Source organism: Chiroxiphia lanceolata, chromosome 8 (assembly GCF_009829145.1).
Source record: "Chiroxiphia lanceolata isolate bChiLan1 chromosome 8, bChiLan1.pri, whole genome shotgun sequence".
Taxonomy (NCBI): domain Eukaryota; kingdom Metazoa; phylum Chordata; class Aves; order Passeriformes; family Pipridae; genus Chiroxiphia; species Chiroxiphia lanceolata.
Window position 1 is genome coordinate 4,653,055 of NC_045644.1, and position 27,232 is coordinate 4,680,286.

The 27,232-nt window shown below is 41.1% G+C and overlaps 1 protein-coding gene across 2 annotated transcripts in view; it reads left to right on the forward strand.

Annotated features, from left to right (window-relative positions):
• The window catches only part of DOCK1 (dedicator of cytokinesis 1), a 282,369-nt gene that overhangs the window by 42,130 nt on the left and 213,007 nt on the right, over nt 1-27,232 (forward strand). The window contains exons 12-23 of one of the 2 annotated variants that reach the window (XM_032694686.1): nt 1,983-2,125; nt 4,417-4,542; nt 5,735-5,859; nt 6,176-6,274; nt 6,965-7,037; nt 8,284-8,387; nt 8,788-8,971; nt 14,075-14,172; nt 17,713-17,802; nt 18,277-18,377; nt 19,999-20,133; nt 23,599-23,707. In XM_032694686.1, the coding sequence (XP_032550577.1) occupies nt 1,983-2,125; nt 4,417-4,542; nt 5,735-5,859; nt 6,176-6,274; nt 6,965-7,037; nt 8,284-8,387; nt 8,788-8,971; nt 14,075-14,172; nt 17,713-17,802; nt 18,277-18,377; nt 19,999-20,133; nt 23,599-23,707 (1,387 nt within the window). The remainder of the gene's footprint in view (nt 1-1,982; nt 2,126-4,416; nt 4,543-5,734; nt 5,860-6,175; nt 6,275-6,964; nt 7,038-8,283; nt 8,388-8,787; nt 8,972-14,074; nt 14,173-17,712; nt 17,803-18,276; nt 18,378-19,998; nt 20,134-23,598; nt 23,708-27,232) is intronic. The other variant, XM_032694687.1, reaches the window with a different exon arrangement.

The following is a 27,232-nucleotide window of genomic DNA, read 5'->3' on the forward strand; positions in this document are numbered from 1 at the left end:
AGCCTGCATTCCCAGTTTTGCATCACTGTTTTGTTTTTATTTAAAGATGTCAGGGTGATAATGTGTAAGAGGTGAAACACTTAAATAAGTTCATTCTGAGTTTATCTCTGCCTGAGATGGATAAAGACCAGCAGTGTTACCAACATCCAGTGCAGGTGACTTCTGTGGATTTAGTAAATTATAACATTTGTCTTTTCCTTGGTAGGAGATGGAATTTCATAGCCACAGTAATGAGAATCAAAACAAAAACTGGGGATTTGAAGGATGGCTTGATAAACCTCCTGCAGTATCTTCTCATAATTCAACTTTATCATGCAAGACTTTTACCAGAAACCTTAAATATTATGGTGGTTGGATACACCTGCTCACAGAATCAGGGAGACCAGTGTCTACATGGACTTGGTCTTAATTCTAGTTATCTGAAACCACAGACCTTCCCACGCTGACTCTGAGCTTGTTGACGTGGAATATGTAGATATGTGCAGAGAAACTGCTTTTAGAAGCAAAAGCTTATTAACAAATGAGAATGTGTGGGAAATACTCTGTTCCATCCATAGATCATAGGAGTTTTTATTGTTCCATGAAGCAAGGAAAGGTAGAAGGATAAGGCAAATAAAAGTGCATAAAATATGGGTGTTTAGTTTTCCCATTGTGGGAAATGCTGGAGTGCCATCTGTTCCAAAAGGCAAAACATAATTATGGGACCTAAGTTCCTTGATTAATACACTAATGGTATTCAGAGGGGGTTTAATAATATTAAAAAGAAAGGAAGCTTGAAATAATGTTATCTCAAATCAACTTTATTTTGAAAAATAGGCCTAATTCAGGAAGCCCTTGTGGTTTGAAGGTGTAGGGCTGGTGAGAGGACTGCAAGACATGCAGGTGCTGCAGAAGGTGTTAATGAGAAAATCAAAGTACAATTCCATTTTGCAAGGAAACCATAGGTTTTTAGGGAAGAGTAGCATATGTTTATTGCAAGGTAAACAATAGCAACTTTAATTTTTAGTGAGTGTGGAAGTAAGCAATGAGAATGAACATTTGTGTATCAAAGTGGATGCTAATGGAACATCTAGTTTTCTGCTCCATTAACACTGATTTATTTTTTTCTGTGTAGACAAATCAGATTTTTGGAAAAGATGTACAATGTGATTTTTTCTTTTTTCTTTCCCCCTGTAATAAATTAAAACATTCTTCTGAAAAAGTATGTTCCAAAGAACATGAATAACGTGGAATCGCATGCTGAGCGCTGGTGTCGTTATTTCCAACGTAGGCTTATGCTGTTCATATGAGCCACATTTTTCTCCTCATTCCATGCTTTGTTTCTGTTGTACCACACACAATTCTGTTTTCACATCTTTGTTTGTTTGTATTCATTCACTAGCCACCGACACAATGGCTGTCAAAGCACTTGGCGAGATTACTTCAATGCCACTTAATGCTGCTGTTTATTTACAGTTCCCATCTTTCCATTTATTCCCCAAGTTTAACAGAATGTTTGGGTTATCTGCTTTTCTCCTCCTTTTCCTGTGAGATTTATGGTAGCTTTTCCTTCAGACACCCTGCACTGCTGCTTTACCTGTGGAATGGCAGAGGTGACCCTGGAGGTGTTGCAGGGCCAGCCTGCTGTATATATGTATTTATATTAAAGGGCAAACTGCCTGTGTAGGTTTTCACTGCTTAACTGGGGGTTCTGAGGTGGGAGACCTTCCTCTGCTCACGGAGGAGGGCGGTGGGTCTGTGCATGTCCCTGAGGGGAGCAGTAACACGCCAGGTGTGCTGTACTCTCTGGTAGACCAGCGTTCTTCTGATTAATGATCTTCCTCTGTCTTTCTTGTCACCTTTCCTGTCCTCTGTCTTGCGTTTACTAATAAACACTCTTTGTCACAACTATGATACGATCTTTTGTGTTCCCTTGTCACTGTGACTTCTGGTTTTCTGTGCCCCTTTGTTTCCTGGTGTTGGTCGTCATGTGCATCCTCCAGGCTAGCGTTGGATGACGCCATTCGACACAAGCAGCTGAACATATCATCCCGTTTTTCACCCAGGGTGGCAGGGGAGAATGATTTCCTTCAGACTGTTATAAACAAAGTGATTGCTGCTAAAGAAGTCAACCACAAGGGTCAGGGTAGGTGCCCTTCTTTATCTACACCCCAGTGCCTAAAACTGCTCGTCTCCTGATTTGCAATGCGATGATGATTTGAATTTTAATTGTTCACTGCTCTTTGGTGACAGAAAAGGTGTTGGCATGACTTGTTCCTCTCTTCTCACCTTCAGGGCTCGTCCTAATATCCCCCCATGCCCTACATCTTTTCCCCCTCCCCCATGTTGACTCTACAGGTTGTATCACTGTTCATCTCTTGGATATCTTTATGTCTCTACTGGAGCTACTGGAGAGATGATGAGGGGTCTGGAGCATCTCTCTTATGAGGGGAGACTGTGGGAGCTGGGCCTCTTTAGTGTGGAGAAGAGAAGGCTGAGATGGGATCTCATCAGTCCATATAAATATCTCCAAGGGGTGTCAGAGGATGGTGTCAGACTCTCTTTTTGGTGATGTGCAGTGATGGGATGAGGAGCAATGGCCATAAACTAAAACAAAAGAAGTCCCACCTCAACGTGAGGAAGAACTTTGCATGGAGGGTGGCAGAGCACTGGAACAGCTGCCTAGGGAGGCTGTGGAGTCTCCCTCTCTGGAGACATTCCAACCCCATGTGGATGTGTTCTGGTGTCACCTGCTCTGGGTGACCCTGCCTTGGCAGTGGGTTGGACTGGATGATCTCCAGAGGTCCCTTCCAACCTTAGCAATTCTGTGATTCCATGCTGGAAATTATGACTCAGGAGTTGGCCGTTCTGCCCTTGAGCTGTGGATTTTGGCCTCCTCATGTCAAAGGAAGAGATATATATTCTCTTCCTTCTTTTCCTTTGCCCTATTTTTCCACTCTGCAGCTGCACTTGCAACATTTGGCTCCCTCCCAGGAAGACCAGGGCATTGTTCCTGCAGCACTGCCCCCACCTGAGCCTGCAGGTGGTGAGGATGGAGCTCGAGCCCTCTCAGACCTGCAGTGGTACCTTCTCTTAGGGGCTGCTCAGAATTCAGTGTACACAGCTGGCATGAAACTCAGCTTCTCAAGTCTGGGTTGGTTTGTTCTTGTGTGTATACAGAACTTCATGATTTGTCCAGTTATTACTGGCTTCAATATTTTCCTGGGATTCTGGATTAATACAGAGTTATGCAAACTAATGCAGAGTTTTCCCCAAACACTGTGTTTCACTGTATCACTTAAGCCATATCTGCACAAGAGACCCAAGGAAGATTATATACTTTTTCCTGATTTTTTTTTTTTTTTAAACTAATTAATAGCAGATAAAAATCTACATAAACCTTATTTTTGAATTATCCTTTAGCTAAAGAAGAAAATTCAGATCTGCTTTTCCTCCCCTTGTTTTCACATACAGCCAGTGTGTATCAGAAAGGAGGAAAAGTTTCAGCTTTTTGGATTCATTTCAGATTCTTTCTCTAAAAAAAGGAAAGAAATGCCCAAGCAAAGAGGGAAAGATTGAGTTGTTCCTTACCCAGTCAGTGCAGGTACAGTTGCTGTTTGGTGAAATAGCTGCCGTCAGAACCATCTCTGGCAGCAAGTCAGCACAGAGCCTTTTACAGAGATAACACAGAGGAGACAGCAAGCTGCCAACTGTGTACAAAATGAATGTACAGTTAATTGTGGTGCAGGATAACCCACAATTTGTTTCATAGATGAATATTTTTGGGGTGTTTTTCATAGATTTTAATTTGAGGATTTTCCTCTGCAAATTGCTGCTGTGATTATTTCATGCTTAAACTTGATTGCCAGTCACTTTACCAAGTGAAAGACTTTTTTGAGGTTGAGGGTTTTTTTTATTTTTATGGGTTTTTTTCCATTTTGGCATCTTTCTTTTTACTGTACCAAGCATGCTTGATGTTAGTTGGCAAAGCAGCAGCTTTTTAGTGGCTTCTTTTGCTTCTGAAGAGAAAAATATCAACTGTGTAAAGCTGATGCTGTAGATTTCTCTGTGCTCAGAGCAGTAAAAACAACTTATGGGGTGGTGGTGATGAATCATTTTGGGGTAGGGATCTGCTGGTATTCCTTGGTTATAATACTTTATTTTTCCATGCAAATCATTGTTGCCTCTTTTCTTTTTTCCAGTTCAGTTTCATTAGAAACACTGGAACGTAATCAGACGTGCTTATATGTGCTTCACTCATATTTTTGCTTGAAGTGGCAGGATTTTTTTGAGTGTTTTAAAATACTTTGTGTCCTAAATGTTATCTTAATGTGTCTTAATTATTTTAATATTCTTACATTTTTTTCAATTTGTAAAAAGAAATCTTTAGGAATAGATCCCACCAGTTTAATAATTGTGGGGTTTTTTACACAACAGGTTTGTGGGTGACTTTGAAACTTCTTCCAGGAGATATCCATCAGATTAGGAAGGAGTTTCCACACTTAGTGGACAGGTCAACAGCTGTGGCTCGGAAAATGGGCTTTCCTGAGATTATTATGCCTGGTAAGCCAGTATGAATGAATGCTTTGTTATATTTTAACCTGCTTTAAATGTCTGTATATATGGAAAGTTTGGGGAGGAAATGAAAAAATAAAAAATTTGACGTATGTTGCACATTAGAAAAAACGGGTCATCAAAAGATTTTGTCTCCAATAAATGTAAAATATTTAGTAATACCTACCACATGTGCTGCATCAATAAATGAAAGTAACACTCCCTCCAAAAAAAACATGAGATCCCAGTGGCTGTGGAAATTCTCCTTTTTTTCCAGTGGAAAAAAAACCTATACAAAGTGCACGCTTTATATCATCCCCATAGCAAGGGCACATGTAAAACTTATCTCTTGTGATGAATCCAAGCCTGAAACAGTTTCGGAGGAACAGGCTTGATTTAGAGATATGCAATTCTCTTAAGGTTTGTACCAGATTTAGAGAATGTATTTGAAAGAAAGCTGTATCATCTTTATTTAATATGTGTGTTCAGAGGATGTTTAATTCAGGTGTTTACCAAAAAAAAAACAAACCCACGAAATGGAACGTGGTGCTTCTCAAAATAAAACCTGCCACAAGCAAGAGCAGAACCTGCACTGTCCTCCTCAGATTGATGGACTCTAGAGGATCCATAAGATGTTTCCAAAGCCCATCCCAGTTCCAGGTCTCCCTGTGGTTGCTGGCAGATGTGTTTGTCAGGTGTTTTACTCTCTATCCTGTATGGTGGAAGTGCCTCAGCACCTTGTTTTGATCATATGCTGGCACATAAACCATCTGCCTCGTGAAATTATTGGAAATCCCTCATTTCCCCAGTTCATTTTCAAAATTTCAATTGAATTGGGGTGTAGCTGAAGAGCATTTTAAGACATAAAGCTAAAAACAACCCTCCCCTGCAAACCCCAAACCAGTGAAAACATCAAACCACTTCCCCATGTAACAAGTTTAACAGAACTCTGTAGGCTGTTAAATATTTTTAAATTGCAAAATACCTGTGCATGGGCTAAATTTACAGCTGTGTGAAAACTCATTCTTTCAAATGAGTAATGAAAATTGTGTAAAACTAAAACAGGTGGAACTGTGGTGTTTTAAATGTTTTGCCATGTGTAAGTCTGATTGATTGTTGTTTCTGTGTGTCACTGGTTTCACAAGTCACTGGGTTTACTGTGAAAATTGTGCATCACTTTGTGCTTTGCTCTACCTTTCAGGTGATGTTCGGAATGACATCTATGTCACCTTGGTTCAGGGAGATTTTGACAAAGGCAGTAAAACCACAGCAAAGAATGTGGAAGTTACAGTGTCTGTTTATGATGAAGATGGCAAGAGATTAGAGGTATTAAAGTATTTAATGTCTGGGGATTTTGATTTTGATACATATCTGTTTAAGCCTTTTCTACATCTTTTTCTGTACTTGTCAGCTGAAGTCCCAATTTTTATTTTCAACCACACTTGCTCCTTTGTCATAATTAAATACATCTTGCCATATCAGTGATGTCCTTTGATATTAATTTCATGAGGAGCTTTGAGCAAGAGCCATTCTGTCTTATTTTGACCTACTTCACTGATTTTTGTGTTTTGTTTTGTTTATTTGAATGAAAAAGACAAGTTTGAGACATACAAACACTTTCTCTTTTGTTTGTGTTTTGAAGAGTGTTATTTTTCCTGGTGCTGGTGATGAAGCCATCTCAGAGTACAAGTCAGTGATCTATTACCAAGTAAAGCAACCTCGCTGGTTTGAGACTGTAAAGGTATATAAACTCTTAAAATAACTTCCTCTGTGTGTTAATATGCATTAAGTATATATTTCAGTGAGAAGGCTTGAGAAACAAACCTGGGGAGATTCAGTGCTGGTAGTTGTGTTTAGCAGGACAGTTCAACTAAGGAAGGCTTTGACTTTTATTGCATGTTGAACTTTATTTCATCCTTTGGTCAACTGTTGTAGGGGCCCTCCAACATCTCTTTAGGAATGGTTTTGCTCTATTTCCATGGAGCTGACCTAGAGAGGCAGAATATTAAGGTTAAAACACAATTGCCATAGCGTTGAACTCATCACTGTTTTGGGATCTGGCTGATTGTGCTTTAAGCATGGTCCATTTGCTTGGCTAATGACCTTTTTACTTCAATGCCAAGTTTGGATATTACAGAGGAGGCTGATGTTGGCTGCATAAAATACATCCTGTTTGGCTGTAGGCAGGGGGAACAGGGTCTGTGTGCTGAGAAGGGACTTAGAGCTACTCCCCACAACGTCGTTTTGAGTCCAAAGGTGCTTTTGTTACGTCTGTGCACAGAAAGTGGCAGAAACCCAGATGTTCTGCTGGGATTCTTAAACATTAATCTTTTTGGAAGTACCAGGTGTCTTGCTGGAAGATGCCTAGGTGAGATTTTGGGTGCTGTACTGACTGTTTCCTTCCTCCATCCTCTTCCCCCAACGTGTGAAGGTCGCAATCCCCATCGAGGACGTGAACCGCAGCCATCTGAGGTTCACCTTCCGCCACCGATCGTCACAGGACTGTGAGTAACTCTTGTCACTGGTGCCAAAATCTCCTCAAACAGGCATAACATTCCCAAGCTGTAACTGACTGTTGCCATTTTAGTGCAGGATTAAGTTTCTTACCTGCTTATTTTATGCTTCTTTTCCGCTTTACGCCTTCCTCACTCTTACCTGTCCACAGCAAGTTTTTCCTTTCCTGACCATTGTTTTCTCCAAATCAGATGAAAAGGAGTAAATGGAGTTTATTGCTAATGGAATAAATCTTTCCATTAGTGACTCTCAAAGGGGTTGTGGTATTATGTCTCTTAGAGTTAGGTGGGTAGGGAGTAGTAAAAATATTTACCAGTGGTTATGTGAAAGAGTTTACAGTTAGCTTAGCATCAGAAATTAAAGACTTTGGGATTATGAAGTTTGATTAATAAAATATTTACTTAATTCAGAGGATGATAGTTGCTAAGGAAAACAATGTGCCAAAGTCAGTGTCATAAGTGTCAAAATTATGACTGTGTGCTACAAATTAGTAGAGTTAGAAATGTTTTTATGACTCAAATATTTAGGTTGGCCACAGTCTAAATAATAAAAAGAGGTTGTTCCTTAGGGCTGCAGGGCTTTCTCGCAGGCTCTTTGGACTGTCTCAGGTTGATTGCACTTTCCTTCTGGTTTTACTTCTTAACTCTGTGATCTGTGCTTGTCCTGTTGCTTTGTTTTTATTTAACTTTTGACAGTTGGTTTTGAACAATGAGAGCAAACAATGCATTTTCTAGTTCACGTTGCTGTAGAGTGGGTCAGTTTTCAGAAGCTCAGGCACTTCAGCTGTGTAATTATGGATCCAGTTTCTGTTTTGCATCTCATGTTCCCCCTTCAAATGTCTGTTGTCAGGGCCCTGAGATCCTCAGTGCTGGTCCTTAAATCCTCATTCTTGCTTCCAAACACTGCTATTCTTCTAAAAAACCTGAACTTTCTAAATGCGTCACATTACAGTTTTATTTTTAAAAAGCTGACTTAATATAAAGCTTTTGGAAAGAACAGATAATATAGAAATATGAAGCATCTGGTTACTGTTGGTGTGGTCAGTTGATGTGTTTATTTTGCATTTTTTTTTGGTTCTATCTCGTGTTTAGAAGACTCTCCTAATTCCTTGTACACTTTGTTCATAGGAGAATCTTTGCTGTGATCACCCACGTCTTTAAGATTTAGGTGTACTGTCTGTAGAAGTATCAAATACTTAATTATGTGGTGATTTGTCTTTTTTCTTTTTTCTAACAGCCAAAGATAAATCTGAGAAAATATTTGCCCTGGCATTTGTGAAGCTCATGAGATATGATGGGACAACTCTGAGAGATGGAGAACATGACCTTATAGTTTACAAGGTAGGATTTTGACTTTCCATAGCTCTGCTGACTGACTTCTGTTCCAGAATTCCCCAGAAAAATGTGTTCTAGACTGTTCTGTGGATCAAACAACTAAATAGCAAGTACTGTGCAGTTTGTGTGTGTGGCAGATTGAGGATTAAAACTTGAATATGTTTTTTCTGGGCACGTTTTAATTTCAAAGGCACTTGTTACTTAGTTCCATGTAGGTTGGGAGAAGTTATTTCTGTAGTCCTTTTAAATAATTACATCGTCTTTTATCTTGGTGCTAAATTTTTGTTGTTAAAGACCCACTGAATAGCTCCAAACCTAAGAAAATCCACTGTAAATGTTGAAATTTTATTATTACCAAAGTTTTTACTAGATATTTTCTCATGTTGTGTTTAAAACATCACTGCAGGCAGAAGCCAAGAAGCTGGAGGATGCCTCGACCTATCTGAGTCTGCCTTCCACCAAAATAGAACTGGAGGAAAAGGGACACTCAGCAACAGGGAAGAGCATGCAGAACCTTGGGAGCTGCACCATCAGCAAAGACTCTTTCCAGATTTCTACTCTAGTTTGTTCAACAAAACTTACCCAGAATGGTGAGTTCATGGAACTGCTGGAGCTTCTGCTCCTCACAGTAGGAACTGAGTTCTGTGCACTGACTTCCCTGCCTTCTCCATCCCCCTTCCTCTGTGAGTGGATGGTGGTTGTTTGTCTTGAATTACATTGTCTGGGTGCAGCAAAAGCATCTCCTGAGTTTGTGTGTTATCCAGCCTTTGTTTTGCTTTCAAGCAGTAAAAGTCTCTGAGCAAACAGAAGAATCCCAAGTTAAATGGGAACAGGGATGCTGTTTGCCATATAGCTGAGACTTTTATCCTGAAATACACTGCAAACAGGCTCTGTGGGATTGCACTTTTCCTTGGCTATGAAGGACAGCACTGAGGGAGAGGGTGAGTTTGCTTTCAAGAGGAGGTGATATCACAGCTCTGCTCCCAAATAAGCTGGTTTATGTTATTTCCAAGGTGCAATACCCAGATCTTACACCCGAAGAAAGCTCTGATGTTTTCTCCTCTCATGCAGAAGGGATGTTAACATGAGAATGTGTTGCATGGAGGTCACTCTTAGGTTCACACACGAACACAGGCTGCTGGCAGTGGAGTTGGCATATTTTGCTTCTTTTAAATAAAACTTGCCTTCTCTACATTTTTCCTGTGTATTTGTCAGCTGGCTCAGTGCATCCAAAGGCTGGGGAAGTCAGAACTGATGGCAGCCACCAAAGCAAATATTTCACATTTGCAGACTGTGCCCTCTGTGCAATTTTTGTGCTTGGTTGCCATGGAGTGATCCCTTGTTCTCGTGGCTGCTCCAGCGGCAGACTGGGAGTGTGGGTGGGTCATTGAGCCAGGAGTGAGTCATTCCAGGGAACAGGATCGCTCTGTCGTGACTCAGGAGAGGGGATGGATCAGCTGGGAGTTGAGCTTGTGCACGAGGGGAGCTTGGGATGGGGGGGTGGGTGGGAATAATGATGAGATTGGCACATTAATGAGTTTCCCTGTGTCCAGGGGGAATGCCACTGACAGGGAATGCCACTGCTCGGGTACAACTTTGGAGGCAACTCCGAGTTTATTGCGGGGTTTCCAGCGGCACTTCCCGAGTGTTCCACACGCAGAGCACATCGGATCCACTGCGGCCTGGCAGGCTCAGAGCCTAAGAGGGCGTTTAGCAAAAAATTGGGATATGGTTTTAGGATTTCAGAGCAAAGATGGGATCGTAGCTCCACAACAACACACTGGGAATGGGGGCTGTGGAACACAGGAACCAGCACGTGGGATTGAGCTGCTTTTTGTGATACTGATGTTGTTTTTCCCCTCAGTCTTCCCTGGTGCTTGTTAGTAATTAGAAGTATTTCATGGTGGTCAATATATTGATGTTGCCTTCACAGGGCTATTGTTAAAATTAAGACTGAGCATTGTTTTCAGCCTTAATTTACATGCAGTTTGCTTTGAAGGTCTGATCTTTGTTTAGTGTTGCTGTTAATTATGTTGCCTGTGAAACTTTTCCTCCAAGTTGCCAAAGTCTTGTCTTTTCTTCAAAGTATTGTGACATTGTTAAACAAGATCACCACATGTCCTTGAGTGGTTTAGAAAAGAAGCAAACAAAAAAATCATCATTAAATTCCTCCCTCAAGTATGAGTTTTCATCTGAAAGCTGGCAGTGCTCTTCACAGGACAATTTCTGAAGCCGATTTTAAGTTTTGTAAAATTGTTGTTTAATAATACTCCTTTAATTTTCTTAAAAATAAGTCAGTGAAAATACGTGATTATCCTCATTTACCAAAATGTTCAGCCAAAACACATTTTTCTCCTTTTGCTCATCTATAATAGTTCTTTCTTCCCCCCTGCAAGCATCTTAGAATTGGCTTTAAGACTGAATTTTAGTAATTCTGAAAGTATTTGAATAAATCACTTTGCTTTTTCTACGTGGTATTTGATGGTGCAAAGTACTTCAGTTCTCTATAATCTTTAAAGTTATTAATGTTGCTTTCATTAGTCTCCAAAATAAGAAACTGGTAAGAATTCAGCTTTTTTTTTCCTTTTTTTTTTTTTTTTGAGAGAACAATATATGAAATATCTACTTAATTAACTTGAGCAGTTGTCAGTGATTTGAGGCAAAATATAATAGAGAGCACATTCCATGGCCTTTTCCTGGATTTTGCATTGAATTTTTAGGAGGAATAGTGATGTAAGGCAAAGAGGAGAAGCCCATACCCCCAGGGCCTGTGGAGGTAAATCCTGGTGGTGCCTCTTCCAGGACTAACAGGATGGATGTCCTTTTATTAACAGGGTGCTGAGAATAGAAACTGAAATTGCTGGAAAAATGTCCTGTTTACCAGTAGCCAGGAGCTGGTGCTCTCCCCATGGATTTGCTGTGGTGAAGGATCCAGGGCACCTCTAAGGCTTATTCAGAGAGTTCCTATCTTTTCTTTTCTGCCTGAAGGACTCAAAGCTCTAGATAATAGTGGCTGTTACTTAACTGGAGTCAGGACTTTGAGGAACCAAGGAGACCAGGCTTTTGGAAAACAGTTAAGAGGAATTTGGCTAAGTCAGCCAGCACAGCTGATAATTAAAAAAAACCCCAAAACAACACACAGTGTGACAATTCAGGTGCTGTAGTGGCATAAAAAGTGAAGCTGTAAGTATAGAATTAAAATAAAAGTCGTAAAATGGAAAATCAAATGTTAAAGAAGAAAGATAATTTCAAAGAACGGGTGGAAATTTAATTTGAGTGGAAGTATTATCTAACTGCAGTGACTGGGCTTTGAGAAGAATTTGGGTACATCTGTAGAGAAACCTTTGCATGGATACAGGTCAAGGAAAGTAGGTAACCAGGAACTTGGGCTGTTTTCTTCCAACTGTAAGTGCTATGCAAAGAACAATCCCATATGGAGTCAACATAATAATAAATCACATTAATAAAGCAAAGTTGTTCTTGGGTACTTGGCATTCTGGATGTTTGTTTAAACCCTTTGCAGTTGGAAATCACAGAATCCCAGACTGATTTGAGTTGGAAGGGACTTTAAAGCCCATTCAGTCCCACCCCCTACCATGGGCAGGGACACCTTCCACTATCCCAGGCTGCTCCAAGCCCTGTCCAACCTGACCTTGGACTCTTCCAGGGATGGGGCAGCCACAGCTTCTCTGGGCAACCTTGTTCTGTCTCCCTGATGTTTTCTAATCTCACATTTCACTTGACCTGGGCTGACTGCAGTATTTTAATTTACTGCATTCTTTCACTGTATTACCTTACACAGACCTACAAAAAGAGTGGGATTCACTAACTGACTGGTGCTTTGCTGGGGTTTTAGTACCTGCACTAATAGAGTGAATGCCTATTTTTTTCTGTACGCTGTATCTTATTTTTCTCTTCCTGGAAGTTGGGCTGCACTGACATTTTCTGTTCACATATGTATATTCATTTAGCATTTGCTCTGTCATCACGCTGAGAGTACACGTGGATTTGTTTTCTTGGGGCAATCCATGATGCTCTTTGGAGATTGTCTGTGGGCTGGCTTTTGTTCAGATCATTTCTTCTGTCAAGCTGACTTGTTAGAAGTCAGACTGGAGCCAAATTCAGTGGTGGAAAACTGATATAAATATACTCATGAAACAATTTGGATAACTCATGGAGGCATCTTTGCTTTCCTTCCAGAAGGAAATTTCAGAAGGAATTTTTCTGTTAATGTTGAGTTTCTAAGACTTTGGGTTCAGGTACAGACTTGTAGGATATATTAAAAAAAAATGGGGGAATGGGGGACTTGGATTGTTCAAAGCTTTAATGTGGTAAAACACTATTTCTGTTCCCAAAGAGATGATGAGAAGGCTTGGTTTGAGTGCTGCTGAGAGAGGAGTCTGTCCAAGGAGATCTGCAGCTCTTTCCACTGGAAATCATTTTATTTACTGCTTAGAATGAAAGATTTTGGGAAAATATAAAAGCTACTTTGGGTCTTTGCAGATAATTTCCAGAAAATACTCTGCAGATTCATGCTTTGGTAAACATTGTGCTCGTTATTTTGGAATTCTGAATAAAAGAAATGAGGAGGTATTGGTTCAGAGAAACTGCCTGATTGAAGTTACTTTGGGCAGAATTCACATAATAATGAACCATTTTGGGAGGTGGTTAATGTGCAGTAGTGATCCAGGGGCTGAACTGAAGACAGGCAATCTTTAAATTAAAATAATAAAATTATTTAGTTTGGAAGAGACCTCGAAGATGATTGAGTTCAGTCTTTTACTGAAGGCTTCCCCTGAGCCTGACTTACTGCTGGTTTGTTTTGTGCCAAAAACTGCCCTTTCATGGGGCAGGGAGGATTTTTTTCCCTGAGGCTGCTCTGGTAGGATGAACATGGGGGTTTTGGGTCTGTGGTCAGTTCAACCTCTCAGCAGATGCTGGGGTGGGTTTGCCTCACTGGGGCTCCAGTGTGGGTGTTAATATTTTCCAGCGTGCTGCTGCTTTGTAGGGGAGCCCCAACCGTGAGTTCCTCTGGAGTTTTCCCTGAAGGAAACTTTAAAGTGACTAACAGGGAGAACTTGCCTTCTGTATTCCCTTATTTCTCAGGGAATGTTTAAGTGACAGGATCTTAATAATGCAGACTCTGGGGATAAGCCCATTTGCATGATTTGATCTGTACCCTCAGTGTCCATCACTTGAGAGCAACCCAGCAATTATTCATCACACAGCTTTCCACTGAATTCATTTAGTTTGCAACTGTTTGCCTTGCATTGTGCCTTATTTTCTTTTCAGTTTATTCAGTGAGAGCAAAGAAGCTGGAAACATTAAAGCTGGGAGAGTCACTGCCCTGTAGATATGACTGTGTTGGTGGCTGACTAATTTCATTTTGGCATCTTTTTCAAAATACACAACTGTTGTGTACAACAAATTAAAACCCAGGGACCAGACTTCCTTGGCCTAGATTTTCATGCTGATATTTCAAAAGCTGGCTGCTTTTCTGAAAGCCTTTCAGAGTTCTGTCATGGTAGAAGGATTGTACAAGTTTTCTGCAGTGTCAGAGCACACCAGAAATATGTTGTTGTCCAGTGGAAAAGGCTGAGGTAAGGAGGTAAAACTGTTTGTCCTGAATGTGGTTATGGAGAGTGAGGGAAGGTAAATATCCTGCATGATATAATTGGTTTTCTTATTCCTAGTTGATCTCTTGGGACTTCTGAAGTGGAGATCTAACACGAACCTGCTGCAGCAGAACTTGAAACAGCTGATGAAAGTTGATGGTGGTGAAGTGGTTAAGGTAACAAGTTCATTTCTTTAAAAACAAATTTGGTTTCTTTAAAAATAAACTTGGTATCATAATTTTCCTGAATCCCCTATTTTGAGGTATTTGTTTCCCCACACTCTCCCCCTCAACCTCACTTGCATATTAAATTGCAGCCAGGTATCTCAGCCTCCAGGAGGCTGATGCCCCTCTCCCTGCCCTCACAGAACATTTTAGATATTGAGGACTGATAATACACACAGAAAATGCACATTTCTGAAAATTTACTTTGATTTTTTTTTAGCACTTTGGTCAGTTTTTATATACAGATACATGAAGGCAAAAGGGATCTTTCTTTGCAAGATTAGAACATCTTGGAATTCTTATATGGTGATATTAAATGTGTTTTTAATATATGGATGTGCAATGCAATCCTACTGTGTGTTGCTGTTATTTTTTTGTTTTTAAAATACTTCTTCTGGAAATATTTAGCTGAGCCAAGTTATTTACATTTGCCAAGGCCGCTGAGTGATTGTAGGGTTGTACATAAAGCTGTGGAAAAGGGTAGGCTGGGACTTTATTGAATGTGTTGTAATAAATCAAGTCTGAAAGAGTGTCAAAAGATGTATTGGGGACAGATGACCCTTAAGGGCCTGGAGTGTTGTTTCCTTACATCAGTGGATTTTTATTTGGTTCATAGGAGCATAATGAATGCCTCAGCTTGGAGTAACTTAAACCATCTGGGAATGCTGATGTTCCTTGCTGAGGGTGGTGAAAGTGGGATCTCACACTGTCTGGTTCTCGGGAAGGTTCTACCTGTTGTGGATCATTTGACAGGAGCACACTGGACACTGGTACTGGCTCCTGCCAAGCACTGTCATGGCTCTGTCATCTGTGATTTTCCCTCTTCTCCAAATGTGACACCTGAGGGGGTGTGGCAGGTTACTGTGGGATGGGGGTTGGGGATTTTATCAGGAGGAAGCAAAAATGAGGTTTAAGTGAAAGCAGTATCAGGAAGTTCTCCAGCTGGTGTGTGCTCAGGACTCATGGGCTGATATTCCCTTCTCTCTGTTGCACAGGGATCTGAGCAGAACTGGATTCATGCATAGGACAGAAGAGGGAGTGTTTAATATTGCTCCCATCACCATTTTTATGCCTTTTTTTTTTCTTTTTTTGGAAGACCACTGTTTACATTATCCATCTGTCGCAGGATGTTTGTGTAGCCTGCTGTGTTGCAATATGTAGTTTGTAACTGGTCCTTTCTATTCCTCCAGCTTTTTTTGTCCTTCAGGTTTTTAAATACATGGTACAGTCTATGTATATTAAAGTATTGATGTGATAAAATATATTCATATTTTCTGTTAGACTGTTTCTTAAAACTCCCAGTAAAAGGCCTTTGCCTACTGGTGTTCATTTATTGCTAAGTAGAGATCAGCCAAGATACTCACTCTGTGATTTACAGCTTCCATACACTGTGGATACAGTCAATGTTATCTCCCTTTCCCAGAGGTTTCAGCTCCATTTGTGCAGAGAGTCTTTAGAATATGAGAATGTAAACTAATAGTCTAGAAATTATTCATGCTACCTGAGAAATGTTGTCCTGCCACTTCACACAGCACAGGCATCTGCTCTGTGCCCTTCTTGCTGTTACATCAAGTCCTTGGGAACAGATTTAAAACTTGAACTCTGCTAATGAAAGTCAGTATTTGATACCTAAATGTGAAATGGGGACTTGATCAGTCATGACAAGGCCTTCCAACCATCCTTTGGATTCAAGGGGGCTCCGTGTGTGGGACCTGAGAGTACAACTTCTCTTCAAACCAAAGAGGAACTTCTCCTGTCAAGGCTCAAAACTTTACTCTTTCCTTCCTGCCAGTTGGTTAAATCACAGTCACTTAGAATTGCAGAGTCATTTAGGTTGGAAAAGACCTCCTAAGATCACTGAGTTCAACCTTCAGACCATGGAGTCCAACCTTTAATGTGCTTTAATTGCTCGTCTTCTTTAATGGAGCGAACGAGACCACGAGAAAGCAACTGGGGTTTTTTTTACCCCCAAATCCTGTAGTGAAATTATGACCTGGATCTCCCCGAGGACTGAAGTCTAAAATGAGCTGCCAGAATTTTGCTTTTTCTGGTTTTTCATCCTCAAATATTAGTAGCATGAATTGTGGCTGTATTCACTTGGTTTCAGTTTGGCATTCAGTTGCTATATTGAGGTTAAATCCCAACATTTAATTGTAGATTTAGTAGATCAGGTGAATCATATTTGATCCAGAAGACCCATTGCATAGATACACATTTTTAAAGGAGGAAGCTGAGAGTCAGGCCGATTTTTTTTTTTTTTTTTTTTTTTTTTCCCATCTCTCCCACAGGGTATATAATCTCTTTGCAGCTGCAATCTCAGGAATCAGTTTGCTTCTGCTGGTTGAGATGTTCTTCCCCAACTGCACCTTGTCCTGTCTACAAGGCAGAAACTATTTTTGCTTCATTTTACTTCGCTGTAGGGGTGGTGAGGCCCTGACCCAGGTTGCCCAGAGAAACTGTGGCTTCTCCATCCCTGGAATTGTCCAAGCCCAGGTTGGATGGGGCTTGGAGCAACCTGGGCTAGTGGAAGGTGTCCCTGCCCATGGCAGGGATAGTAGAACAAGATGGTCTTTAAGGTCCTTTCCAACCCAAACCATTCTGTTATTCTGTGATTCACTGGAGCCCAGAACAATCCTCCTTTCTCAACCGCAGCTAACCCGAACTGAGGCTGTGATCCATCCTTACTGTGCCTTAGGAGCCTTTTTGTGTCAGCTGGAGGAACAAACTGTTCAGACACAGAACCCTGTGCTGATAACCCTGATGAGTATCTCTGGGCTGTGTGTGGGTCACTGGCTGTCACTGGGAAGAAATCCTGGAATTACACAGGTGTAGAACAACTTTTCTCCCTCTGCTTGCCTGGAACCCCCAACACTAATCTGCTTTTCCTTTCGTGTTGCACAGATGAGGGTGCCCAGCCCAGGGGATGGTGAAGACCTTCCTCTGTAGGTTTGGGGCTGGGGCAGCAGGTTGTGTGCTCTGCTTCCCATGCCTGCATGTGTGATCCCGTTGGGAATTGTGGCTCTGAGTGGGTGCAGCCCTGAGAAGGGGTGTGCTGTGAGCCTTCCCTTGCTCAGCTCCGAAGCTGTTGAGGATGACTGGATTTATTGGCATGACACTCAGTTGCTTGTCTGGTTTGTGCTCTGAAATATGACATTTTCAGCAATGCATGATCCTGGTGACTCTGTGCTGGGTCTGGAGTTTGGGAATACATTTTGTTGATTCACTGTAATAGATTAAACTCCTTGTTCAGCTGTACCAAGTGTGATTTCTGACTTTTTTTTTTCTCTTTGAGTGATGGTGTATGTATAGATAATCAACTTCACTAAAAAAATAATTTGCTGAAAAGAAAAAATGTGAAACTTTCTCCTTTTTTGCTAACTTTTAATCTTTGTAAAAGTACAAATGAAAGCAAATATAGCTGTAGAAGCTTTTGCAAAATCCAAATTGTAATTTTTTCTTTTAAAATCTGATGAGCTGTGTATTTATTTGTAGTTTCTTCAAGATACATTGGATGCACTTTTTAACATCATGATGGAGAATTCAGAGAGTGACACCTTTGACACTTTAGTGTTTGATGCTTTGGTAAGTTTGCATTGGGGATGGACTGAAATGTAGGTACTGAAATGGTGAATAAATGCAACAAACACGGTGTAAATGATGCAATAAAGTTTACTAATTAAGAAGATCTTAACTGTTAATTATTATTTAATTCAAATATTATATTGGAAGGTTCAGTTGGACTTTATCCAAGGGGGGTTGGATTACATCATGTCATCCCCCCCGAAAATAAGGAAGCAGTCAAATCCAGTTGTTTTAGTGGGTGAACAGCGGAATTCAGGACAGAAACAGAAAATCTGTGCTTAGAACAGAAAACTTAGTTATAAGCAAGGAGTTTTCACAGGGAAGAAGAATATTTATATATTAGGAGGATAATCAGGAGCCAGAGGCTGTGTTTTTAGTGTCTGTAATGTGTCTTCTCTGAAAAGAAAGGTGACTGGACAAAATGCAAGATGATTTTTTTCTTAGAATAACACAATAATTGTGCTGTATTTTCAGGTATTTATCATTGGACTGATTGCTGACAGAAAATTTCAACATTTTAATCCTGTCTTGGAAACCTACATTAAGAAGCATTTCAGTGCTACATTGGCCTACACGTAAGCAGGAAAATCCAGTTTTCCTGATGTGGCTTGGATAATTTTCCCAGATAATGTCGTTTAGTTATTTGTTTGTGTAGGTTAGTTAGGAATGTGCCCACAGAGCTTGGGAGGGTGGGAGGTTCTTGAAGAAGATTGGATGTGTTTCTTGCAATAATGTTGCTAAAACTTTGAGTCATCTGCAAGGCTGAAGTCTTGATTGCGTTGTAATGATGAAGGGAATGATTTGACAATTTCAGGAGTGTTTTTGAAAGGAAAATATAAGCAATCCTCACACTTGAGAAGGAAATCATGTCCGTTTAAGATGCTTTAAATAGAGATGGTTTGGTGCATTAAATTGACATTCTACCCTGGATTATCCACATTGGTGCCAGTCTGGGGAGGAAGCAGTGGAGAACAAAAAAGCAAAAGTCCATTATTTTTGTCGTCTTAAGCGTTTTATGACAATTGGGATCTTTGCTGCTTCAAAGATGTGTTAGTGTGGGTATCTTTGTGGTGGTGATGGGAAAGCAAATCCAAACCAGGAAACCCGGGGTGCACTTTGTTGTAAAGTGTCTATTAAGTGACCAGAAAATGTTTGAAAATATTGATTTAAAATTGTGGAGAATTAGAGAATCATGGAATCACAGAATATCCTGAGTTGAAAGGGACCCACAAGGATCATCCAGTGCAACCCTTGGCCCTGCACAGGACACCCCAACACACACAGAATCACCCAAGTTGGGAAGAGTTCCAAGATCAAGTCCAACCTTAAGCTCCTGCCCAAGTTTGCTGAAGTAAGAGAGGCTGCACTGACAATATCAAAGTGAATGCTTGAAATTCCTGGGCAGTTTTCTCCTATTTCAGCAAATCCCCAGATATCCAGATTTCTGTCTGCTCTGTTGTTTTCTCTTAGGGGAGTATAATGTTGTACTTGTTTACTTCTCCTGAGGATGTTGGATCATGCAGTGGAGCTGGGATGATTTAAAATGGAATTGCTGGTAGTGCCATTAAAATCCTGATTTATATTCATTGGAAGGGAGGTAGCTGAAATGGGATTATTTTGAAAATTGTTTCACTTTCGAGTTTGATAGGCTTCAAAATGGGGAAGAAGAGAATTTCCAACTGGTTATATACATTTTTGAGACATAAATTTCACAAATTCCAGCCCAAAATCCATGGGAAAGCTTTGTGAAGGGAAAGCCTTGTTGAATGAAGAAACTCATATTTTGTGTGTTAATGCTAACAATGTGTTTGTACTTCAATTAATTATTGTTATTATTTTGATCATTACTTTTATGTATTTATAAATATTATTTTGACTATTAATACATATAAAATTTATTTCTAAACATTATGTATTTATTATTAGCAAGTGCATCTGTATAAAAGCCTAAATCTGAATATTCCTAAATATCCAGCAGAAAATAAGTCAGGTGTTGTATTTCTTGTATGTCATGCTCTGATTTTATTTTTTTTTCAAGAATAGGTTGCAGCAGAAGCAAGAACATAATGAGTTTATTAGTTGCATAATTAATTCTGTAACTTTTGTGGGCACATAATTTTTCTTGAAACCTTTAAAAATCCAGACTCTTCTCCGTGAACATACTTGTAACTGGAATGTGGTTTTGTATTTAAACAGCAAACTGACCAAGGTTTTAAGAACATATGTGGACAATGCTGAGAAGAGTGGGATCACTGATCAGCTCTTCAAAGCCATGAAAGCCTTGGAATACATCTTCAAGTTCATAGTCCGGTCCAGGATATTGTTCAATCAGTAAGTACAGCAGATGCTAAAACCTCCTGTAATGCCACTGCCAGTATTGCTCAGAAAGTGGCCAGATTTCATAATTGCCACAGTTAAAGTTGCTCAGAAATACCTGAAGTTGTGATAACTTATTTCAGGAGGTTTTTCCCTATGAGCCAGGCAGGTTTCCTTAACACAGGTATGTGTTTCAAGTAGCAGTGAACTGGTAAAATCATGATAGTTTACCTCTCTGAATGAATAGAGCTTGTCATTATTTGAGGAAAAGTTCTGTTACTGTATTGTGTTTTATACACAAATGTTAAAGAAGTTATAAACCAAGCTGATGATATATTCAGCCTCAGATTGAGTCATTTTACTGCTTGTTAGCCATGGTAACAACCTTATTACAGGGGATTTATGGAGAGCTCTTGTGTTACCATCCCCACCAACCTTCCTCTAATTTAGACATTGTAATTTATTTCTGGAGGACTTCTGCTGTGAGATTCATAAAATACTGGATGTCACTTCCACTGTTGCAGGTCCCACAAATCACTTTAAAACAGAAAAAAAAAAATAAAAAAAAATTACCTCTTGCTGCAGATTAGATTTACAGACAGTATGACCCTCTGGAACTGGCTGTGGGATTTCCTTGTGTGAAGCACTAATTCACAGCTCTTCAGTGTTGGGAAGACTCAGCTCTCAATGCCAAGGGATTAATCAGCAAAATTACTGAATGCTGGACGACACCGTGATTTGTTCTGCTGTAGGATTAAAGTCCTGCCTGGGGTGTGTGATCTGGAGTGATTGTAATGCAGGAGTGTGGCAGTGGGCTGAAATATCACTGAGGTTCTGCTGAGAAATCACAATGAGCAGACTGAGTCTTTTATTAAAAAATATAACATATTTTTAACTTGAGGAATATGGTGGTGGACTGAATATATGGAGCATTTTAGCAGTGGAATTGCAGGCAAGTTTCAGTTCTGGATAAACACATAGAAGCTTTGTTCATCTAGTTAAAGGCTGGTGGCACATCTATTTGTTCAGTATATCAGGGTTTATAAAGTGACCTTTAAAAATATCTTTATTTGATTTCCTCAGTAATGATCCCAGTGGTTATGGTGTATTTACAACAGTCTTAAAATTTTGAAGGCAGTGCTAGAAGGGCCAACTTGGTGTAATCCTGGTTCTCTCAGAGCTGCAGTTTTTGTGCATTACAAGTATATTGAATAAATACCTGTTATTAACTGACAGCAGGAACACATTTGTGAATACCTTGTTTATTTTTATTACAACTTCCTTTTTGAAAGGCAAAGCTTTTTGTCTGAAGCACTTTGATTTATTGGACTGTCAAGTTTAGTTACGCTTTGTGCTGGTATTAGTTTCACCTCTCTAATCTGTTCAGGGGGACAGTGAAATCCATTATTGAAATTAGGAGTTAATAAGTTATTTGTCCTGCATAACCCCCAGTTTTAGCCTAAAAAGGGAAAATAGGAGTTTGCAGTGCAAAATAACACCATTTTGTGGTGGTTTTTTTTTTTTTTTTTTTCCTGTAGCATTCATTTCCTCTGGGTCCTGGTTAAGTAGCCTTTTTTAATATCTGGGGCTCCCAAAGGTTTCTGAACACAGCATTAAAAATGATCCACATTAGTTTGAGTGTAAAGCAGCAAGAACATTCTGAACTCTGGGTTTATCCTTAGAAAAGCCCTTTTCCTGCTGTAATTTGTGATCCATCATGATGTAGCTTTAGAGTGGGTATTGGGAAGAAATTCTTCCCTGTGAGGGTGGTGAGGCCCTGGCACAGGTTGCCCAGAGAAGCTGTGGCTGCCCCTGGATCCCTGGAAGTGTCCAAGGCCAGGTTGGACGGGGCTTGGAGCAACCTGGGCTAGTGGAAGGTGTCCCTGCCCATGGCAGGGCATGGAACTGGTTGAGCTTTAAGGTCCCTTCCAACCCAAATCATTCTGAGATTCAGGGGTCTTGAAACATGAAGAAATAGTACAGTGATTGTACCTAGAAAGCCCTGGGTGTGGTGCTCTTTGGGAGCTGCAGACCGTAATCAAGACCTTCCTGCTGGGTTTAATTCCAGAATGAAATGGAGGAAAGTAGAGGGGAATTGAACTTTTGTTGGGAGCTGCTCTAATGGGTCTTGGTGTAAAGGATTTGAGGGGGTTCAGGGACAGAGCTAATGGAACCAAGGATGGCTTTGGAAGCCCAGTTGTTGTTGCATGAAACTCTTGGAAGCAACCAGAGCTGACTGGGTAAATAGGGGGTTTTAGTTGGGGAAGGAGTCGTAGAATCATGGAATGGTTTGGGCTGGAAGGGACTTTAAAGCCCATCCACTTTCACCCTCTGCCATGAGCAAGGACACCTTCCACTAGCTCAGGATGCTCCAAGTCCCATCCAGCCTGGCACTGAAATTCTATCTGATGTTTATAAACACCCCTGCTTAGATTTAATCTGGATGCCAGATCCCTTTTTATTTTGGTCATGATAAGTCTGTGTAACCCTGACACAGGTGAGTCATACACAGTGCCACAGGAGGAGAACAAGTTTTAAAATATTTATGTGGAGCTAGTGGTCTTCTCCCCCTTGCTTTCCGCTGAGAATTATCTCATCCTACACCTGAAGCAGAGATAAATCTGCATTTAAAATACTCTTGAGAGTTTCAGGAACACTCATTCCTGTGCTGTATCAAACCAGTGGACCAAGTTCTTCAGCTTGGCTGTACATTTTGTGTCTTTGGTGTTGCTCAGTGATCTCTGAGCAGTTTTTATCCCCCTGAAAGCATCTGACAGAAAGAGAGAGGGGGGTCTCTGTGGGCAGATGAGCTCTGAAGATTCCTGCCTGAAGGCACAGGGACCTGCCTTGTGAGTTTGAGCTGTGGATTAGTCATTCTTCTGTGGCAACTGTACTGACTGTTTGGGAAACTGAGCCTGAAATTAGTGGTGGAACACAACTTAACTTCAGTGCTTCCTTCCCCCAGGAAACAAAAGGGTGTTTTTCTAGCAAATAGTGGGTTGATGGGCTTTTTCTTTCTTTCACAGAGTTTAAGGTCACTCACCTTAGGCCACTGGTAGATTTTAATGCTTGCTGGCAAGTTGTCTGGATGCTTTGTGGCTTCATCATGGGAGAGCTGCTTGGCAGTGGTTCCCCCAGACATCTGCAGGGTGGAGAGACACTCTCCCACTGCTGTGTGGGCTCCTGGAATTGGGTCACTGCTGAGGGATTCATCATGACTTGAAGGCTGAAACAAAAATCCTGGATGTGGTATTTTACCATAGGAAGCTTTAAAATAAAAATCTCTTGCTCCTGCCTGGCCCAGCCTGGTCAGTCTGTCTTGTCTTGTGAAAGAAATTTTTTTGCTTCAGTGAAGAAACTTGTAGAAATTCTTGAAAAAATGTGACACAACAAATGGTCATCTGTCACTTGAATAGAGTTTTTAAAAAGTGGGTTTCCGCTGTGGTTGGATTGGGCTTATGAAATGTAATTCTTTTTCAGACTTTATGAGAACAAAGGAGAAGAAGCTTTCAGGGAGTCTCTGCTGCAGCTCTTCAAGTCCATCAATGAGATGATGAGCAGCAACTCTGATCAGACTGTCATAGTGAAGGTTTGTACTTCCCACAGCTCCATTTTGGCTTTACTTTTGCACCTAAACCACAATTAGGCAGTTGATGAAGTAGATGCTTGTGTTGTTGCCCAAAAGCTGGTTTTACCTCAAACATGTTTAATTCTTGGTGCTGGTTCTAATGAAGGGTTTGGGATTATATAAGTAAGGTACTTCCAAGTAAGTTTATAGAATCCTAGAACCATTTAGCTTGGAGAAGACTTCTAGGATCATTGAGTCCAACCTTTCATTGCTGCAAATACTTTTCCTTTTAAAAGAGAACTTAGTTAAGGGGTAAATGACATTTAATTTACCTTAATGTTAAGATCGTACAAGTTATTTTTAAAACGTTACCTTTAAGATACTGATGACAACATAGATCCTCCTATGCACTTATTTATGTCTGAGGCTGTTCCAGAACTGCAGTTTAGTATCTTAAGCCCTAGTACATATTTTAAATGGAACATTTAAACAGCAGTGAGTCAGACTGCAAACCTCACCCTCACCCCTCATTCCTCTTCTTGTGTCCCTTTAAAACAGCATCTACTTTCAGTAACATTGACTGGCTCATGGAATTGGGAATGTGCTCTCTGACCTCAAATGGATGTTGATATCAAAGAGCAGAATCACTGGATTGTAGGACTACTAGATCTTTGTATCCAGAGGAGGCTGGATACAAAAGTTTAGTGAATCTTTTTCATCATGGAAAGATACAGAGAGTGTCATAAACGTGTGTTTGATGAGCTACACCTTGAACTTCTCCATGTGGTTCCAAGTAGAATTTATAAAAAGATTAAACTCTTGACCCAACCCTGCTGAATCACTTGAAAGATGATCAGAAAGGGACTAAGAATTGGGAGAGAATTTGGGGATAGTTTGATTCCTCCTGCTCAGGTGTGCAGGGGTTGCAGAGAGAGACAGTGGGAAAGTGCTGTGCCAGTGCAAGAGGTTCCTCCTGAAGGGAACTGGGAGAAGTAGAGCAGGAAAACTCCTGAGTCAAAGACCCCAGTCCTTTGTAGCTGAGCACATGCAGGGCTGGGGCTTGTAGTGCCATGCTGAGCACACAGCAAAGAGAGTGGGGATAAAGCAGCTGAGTTGGAATGTTTTAGGCAGAGAGGCTGAGACTGTATCATCTGATAATAAAATAGGGATATTATATGTTTCCACAAAGCTGTATTTTCATTTCATTGACAAAGCATTAGTCCTGAATGGAAATTGGGAAGTTGGAGGCAGCAGCTCAGAGTGTGCTGTTGGGGGTTTTGCAAATAGGATGTTTTCAGATTATGAGAATGGAATGTAATATTTATTATTCCGAGGCCTGTTTGCAGGACCTGCTTCAGGAAGGGAGATGCACATGGGCTTTTTTCTTTTTTAACAATTTACACCTTGGGGGAAAAAAAATACCCTAAAAAATGGATTTGGTTGTGTTCACCTGAAATGCAGGAAGAAAAACTTCCTGGCAAAGGCTGGAGAGATCACACTGCAGTGTGTTGGTTCGTGTTCAGGACTCTGCAAACTTGGGTAGAGCACATCTCCTGAAGCACTGACAGACGAGACAGTGTGGAGTTGAAGTGTACTTGAGGATGCCTTTCAGAAGCCTTGACAACCTTTCATTCAGTATTCATTGCTTTCATCTCCTTTGGACTCTAATTACTTTGCTCTTAGAACACATAATTGTTGGTACTGGCTTTTTGCAGCTTGTGAAATTGCTTTTATTATGTTCAGGTATCCACTGAAGGACTTCAGTTTGTGCACTAATGAGAAACGTGTGGTTCTGTTACCGAGAACAAAACTATTGAAAAGGTGAATAAATGTGTTGGGTTTTTTTTTTTTTGAGAGAGTGAGTCTGGATTCTGTGAATCCTGCCTGACCAAGCTGCTGGAGTGCTGGGAGGGTGTCAGTAGCCATGTGAAGTGGACATGACATTAGAGACTTCACTCAGCATCTCTGTCATGACTCGAGTAGGTACCTCAGGACAGTGCTCAGATGGACCTCCCAGGACTGAGTGGGCTCCAGTGAGAGCTGGAGGGCAGACAAATATCAGGAAGAGGAAATAAATCCCTGTATGATGCTCTGCTTGGAGCTGGCAGTTGGAGTTTGGGCAGGACACCTCGGAGTCATCAGTAGCAGCTCTCCAGAGGCATGAGATCCATGTGCAGTGGCAGGGAAAGCAGCAGGGTGTTGGGTGTGAGCCAGAGGGATGAGGAGGAGATGGCAGGGCTGTCATCTTGTTTGTCAGCTTTGATGCATCCTCTTACTGCATGCCAGGTGCTGTTCTGGTGTCCATACCTCAGGAAGTAGTTAAAGGGGTACAGAGGACCAGGATAGGGAATGGTGCACCTTCCTGGCAGATGAAACACTAATTTCCTCTACTGTGAGATTTAGTGTACAGCTTAAAGTAAGCATAGGAATTTTTAATCTTTTCTGAAGCTTGTTGTTACAAGGGGTTGTGGGGGCAGCAGATGGACAGAGCACAGGCCCTGGGATGTTCTGAAAGGATGGGGGGAGGTGCAGCCTGTAAAGGAGGGGAATGGACACAGTGACTGCAAATGGCATCTCCACGGCTGGTGCTGGAGACCAAGTGCTGGGCTGTGCAAACCATCAGTGTGGCACAGGGAATGTTTCTGAGGGCTGTGGAGATGATCCAAGACCTGGAACCCTTCTGCTCTGGAGCCAGGCTGGGAGAGCTGGGGGGGTTCACCTGGAGAAGAAAAGGATCCAGGGAGACCTGAGAGCCCCTTCCAGGGCCTGAAGGGGATCCAGGAGAGCTGGAGAGGGACTTGGGACAAGGGATGGAGGGACAGGAAAAGGAGGAATGGCTTCCCACTGCCAGAGGGCAGGGTTAGATGGGATATTGGGAAGGAATTGTTGGCATGAGGATGGTGATGCCCTGGCCCAGGTTGCCAAGAGAAGCTGTGGCTGCCCCATCCCTGGAAGTGTCCAAAGCCAGGTTGGATGGGGCTTGGAGCAACCTGGGCTAGTGGAAGGTGTCCCTGCCCATGGCAGGGGGTGGAACTGGCTGGTCTTTAAGGTCCCTTCCAACCCAAACCATTCTGGAGTTGTGGGATACTCTGCTGAAGTTTTATAGAAAACTACTGAAGATAAGCAGATAATTCCCAGTGCCTGTGTTGTGCAGGAAGATCAGCAAATCCAGCTGTAGTAGTTTTAGGCTTTTTTCCACCGATTTTTTTATATATATTGAGGAAGTTAAATATTATATACAAAATAAGTCTGTTTGGGGAGATAAGAAGTTGCAAAGACCTACACAGAAAATTAAGGTGCTTCGCATTAAAAGAGACAGATGCTTGATTCACACATTTCACTGTTTCTGTTTCTCCTTACAAAAAGTGGTATCTGTCTCCATAGTTTATCAACAAGAAGCAGAGCTGGCATGGGAAAGTTTCCTTGAGATGTTCACAGCTTTTCTCTTTGGGTGGATATACTGGATTTTTTTGCTGTCTGTAGGAGAGTAGCCTTCAAGCTGACACTAAATGACTGACTGCAGTCGTGGGTTCTTAGCAAGAATTC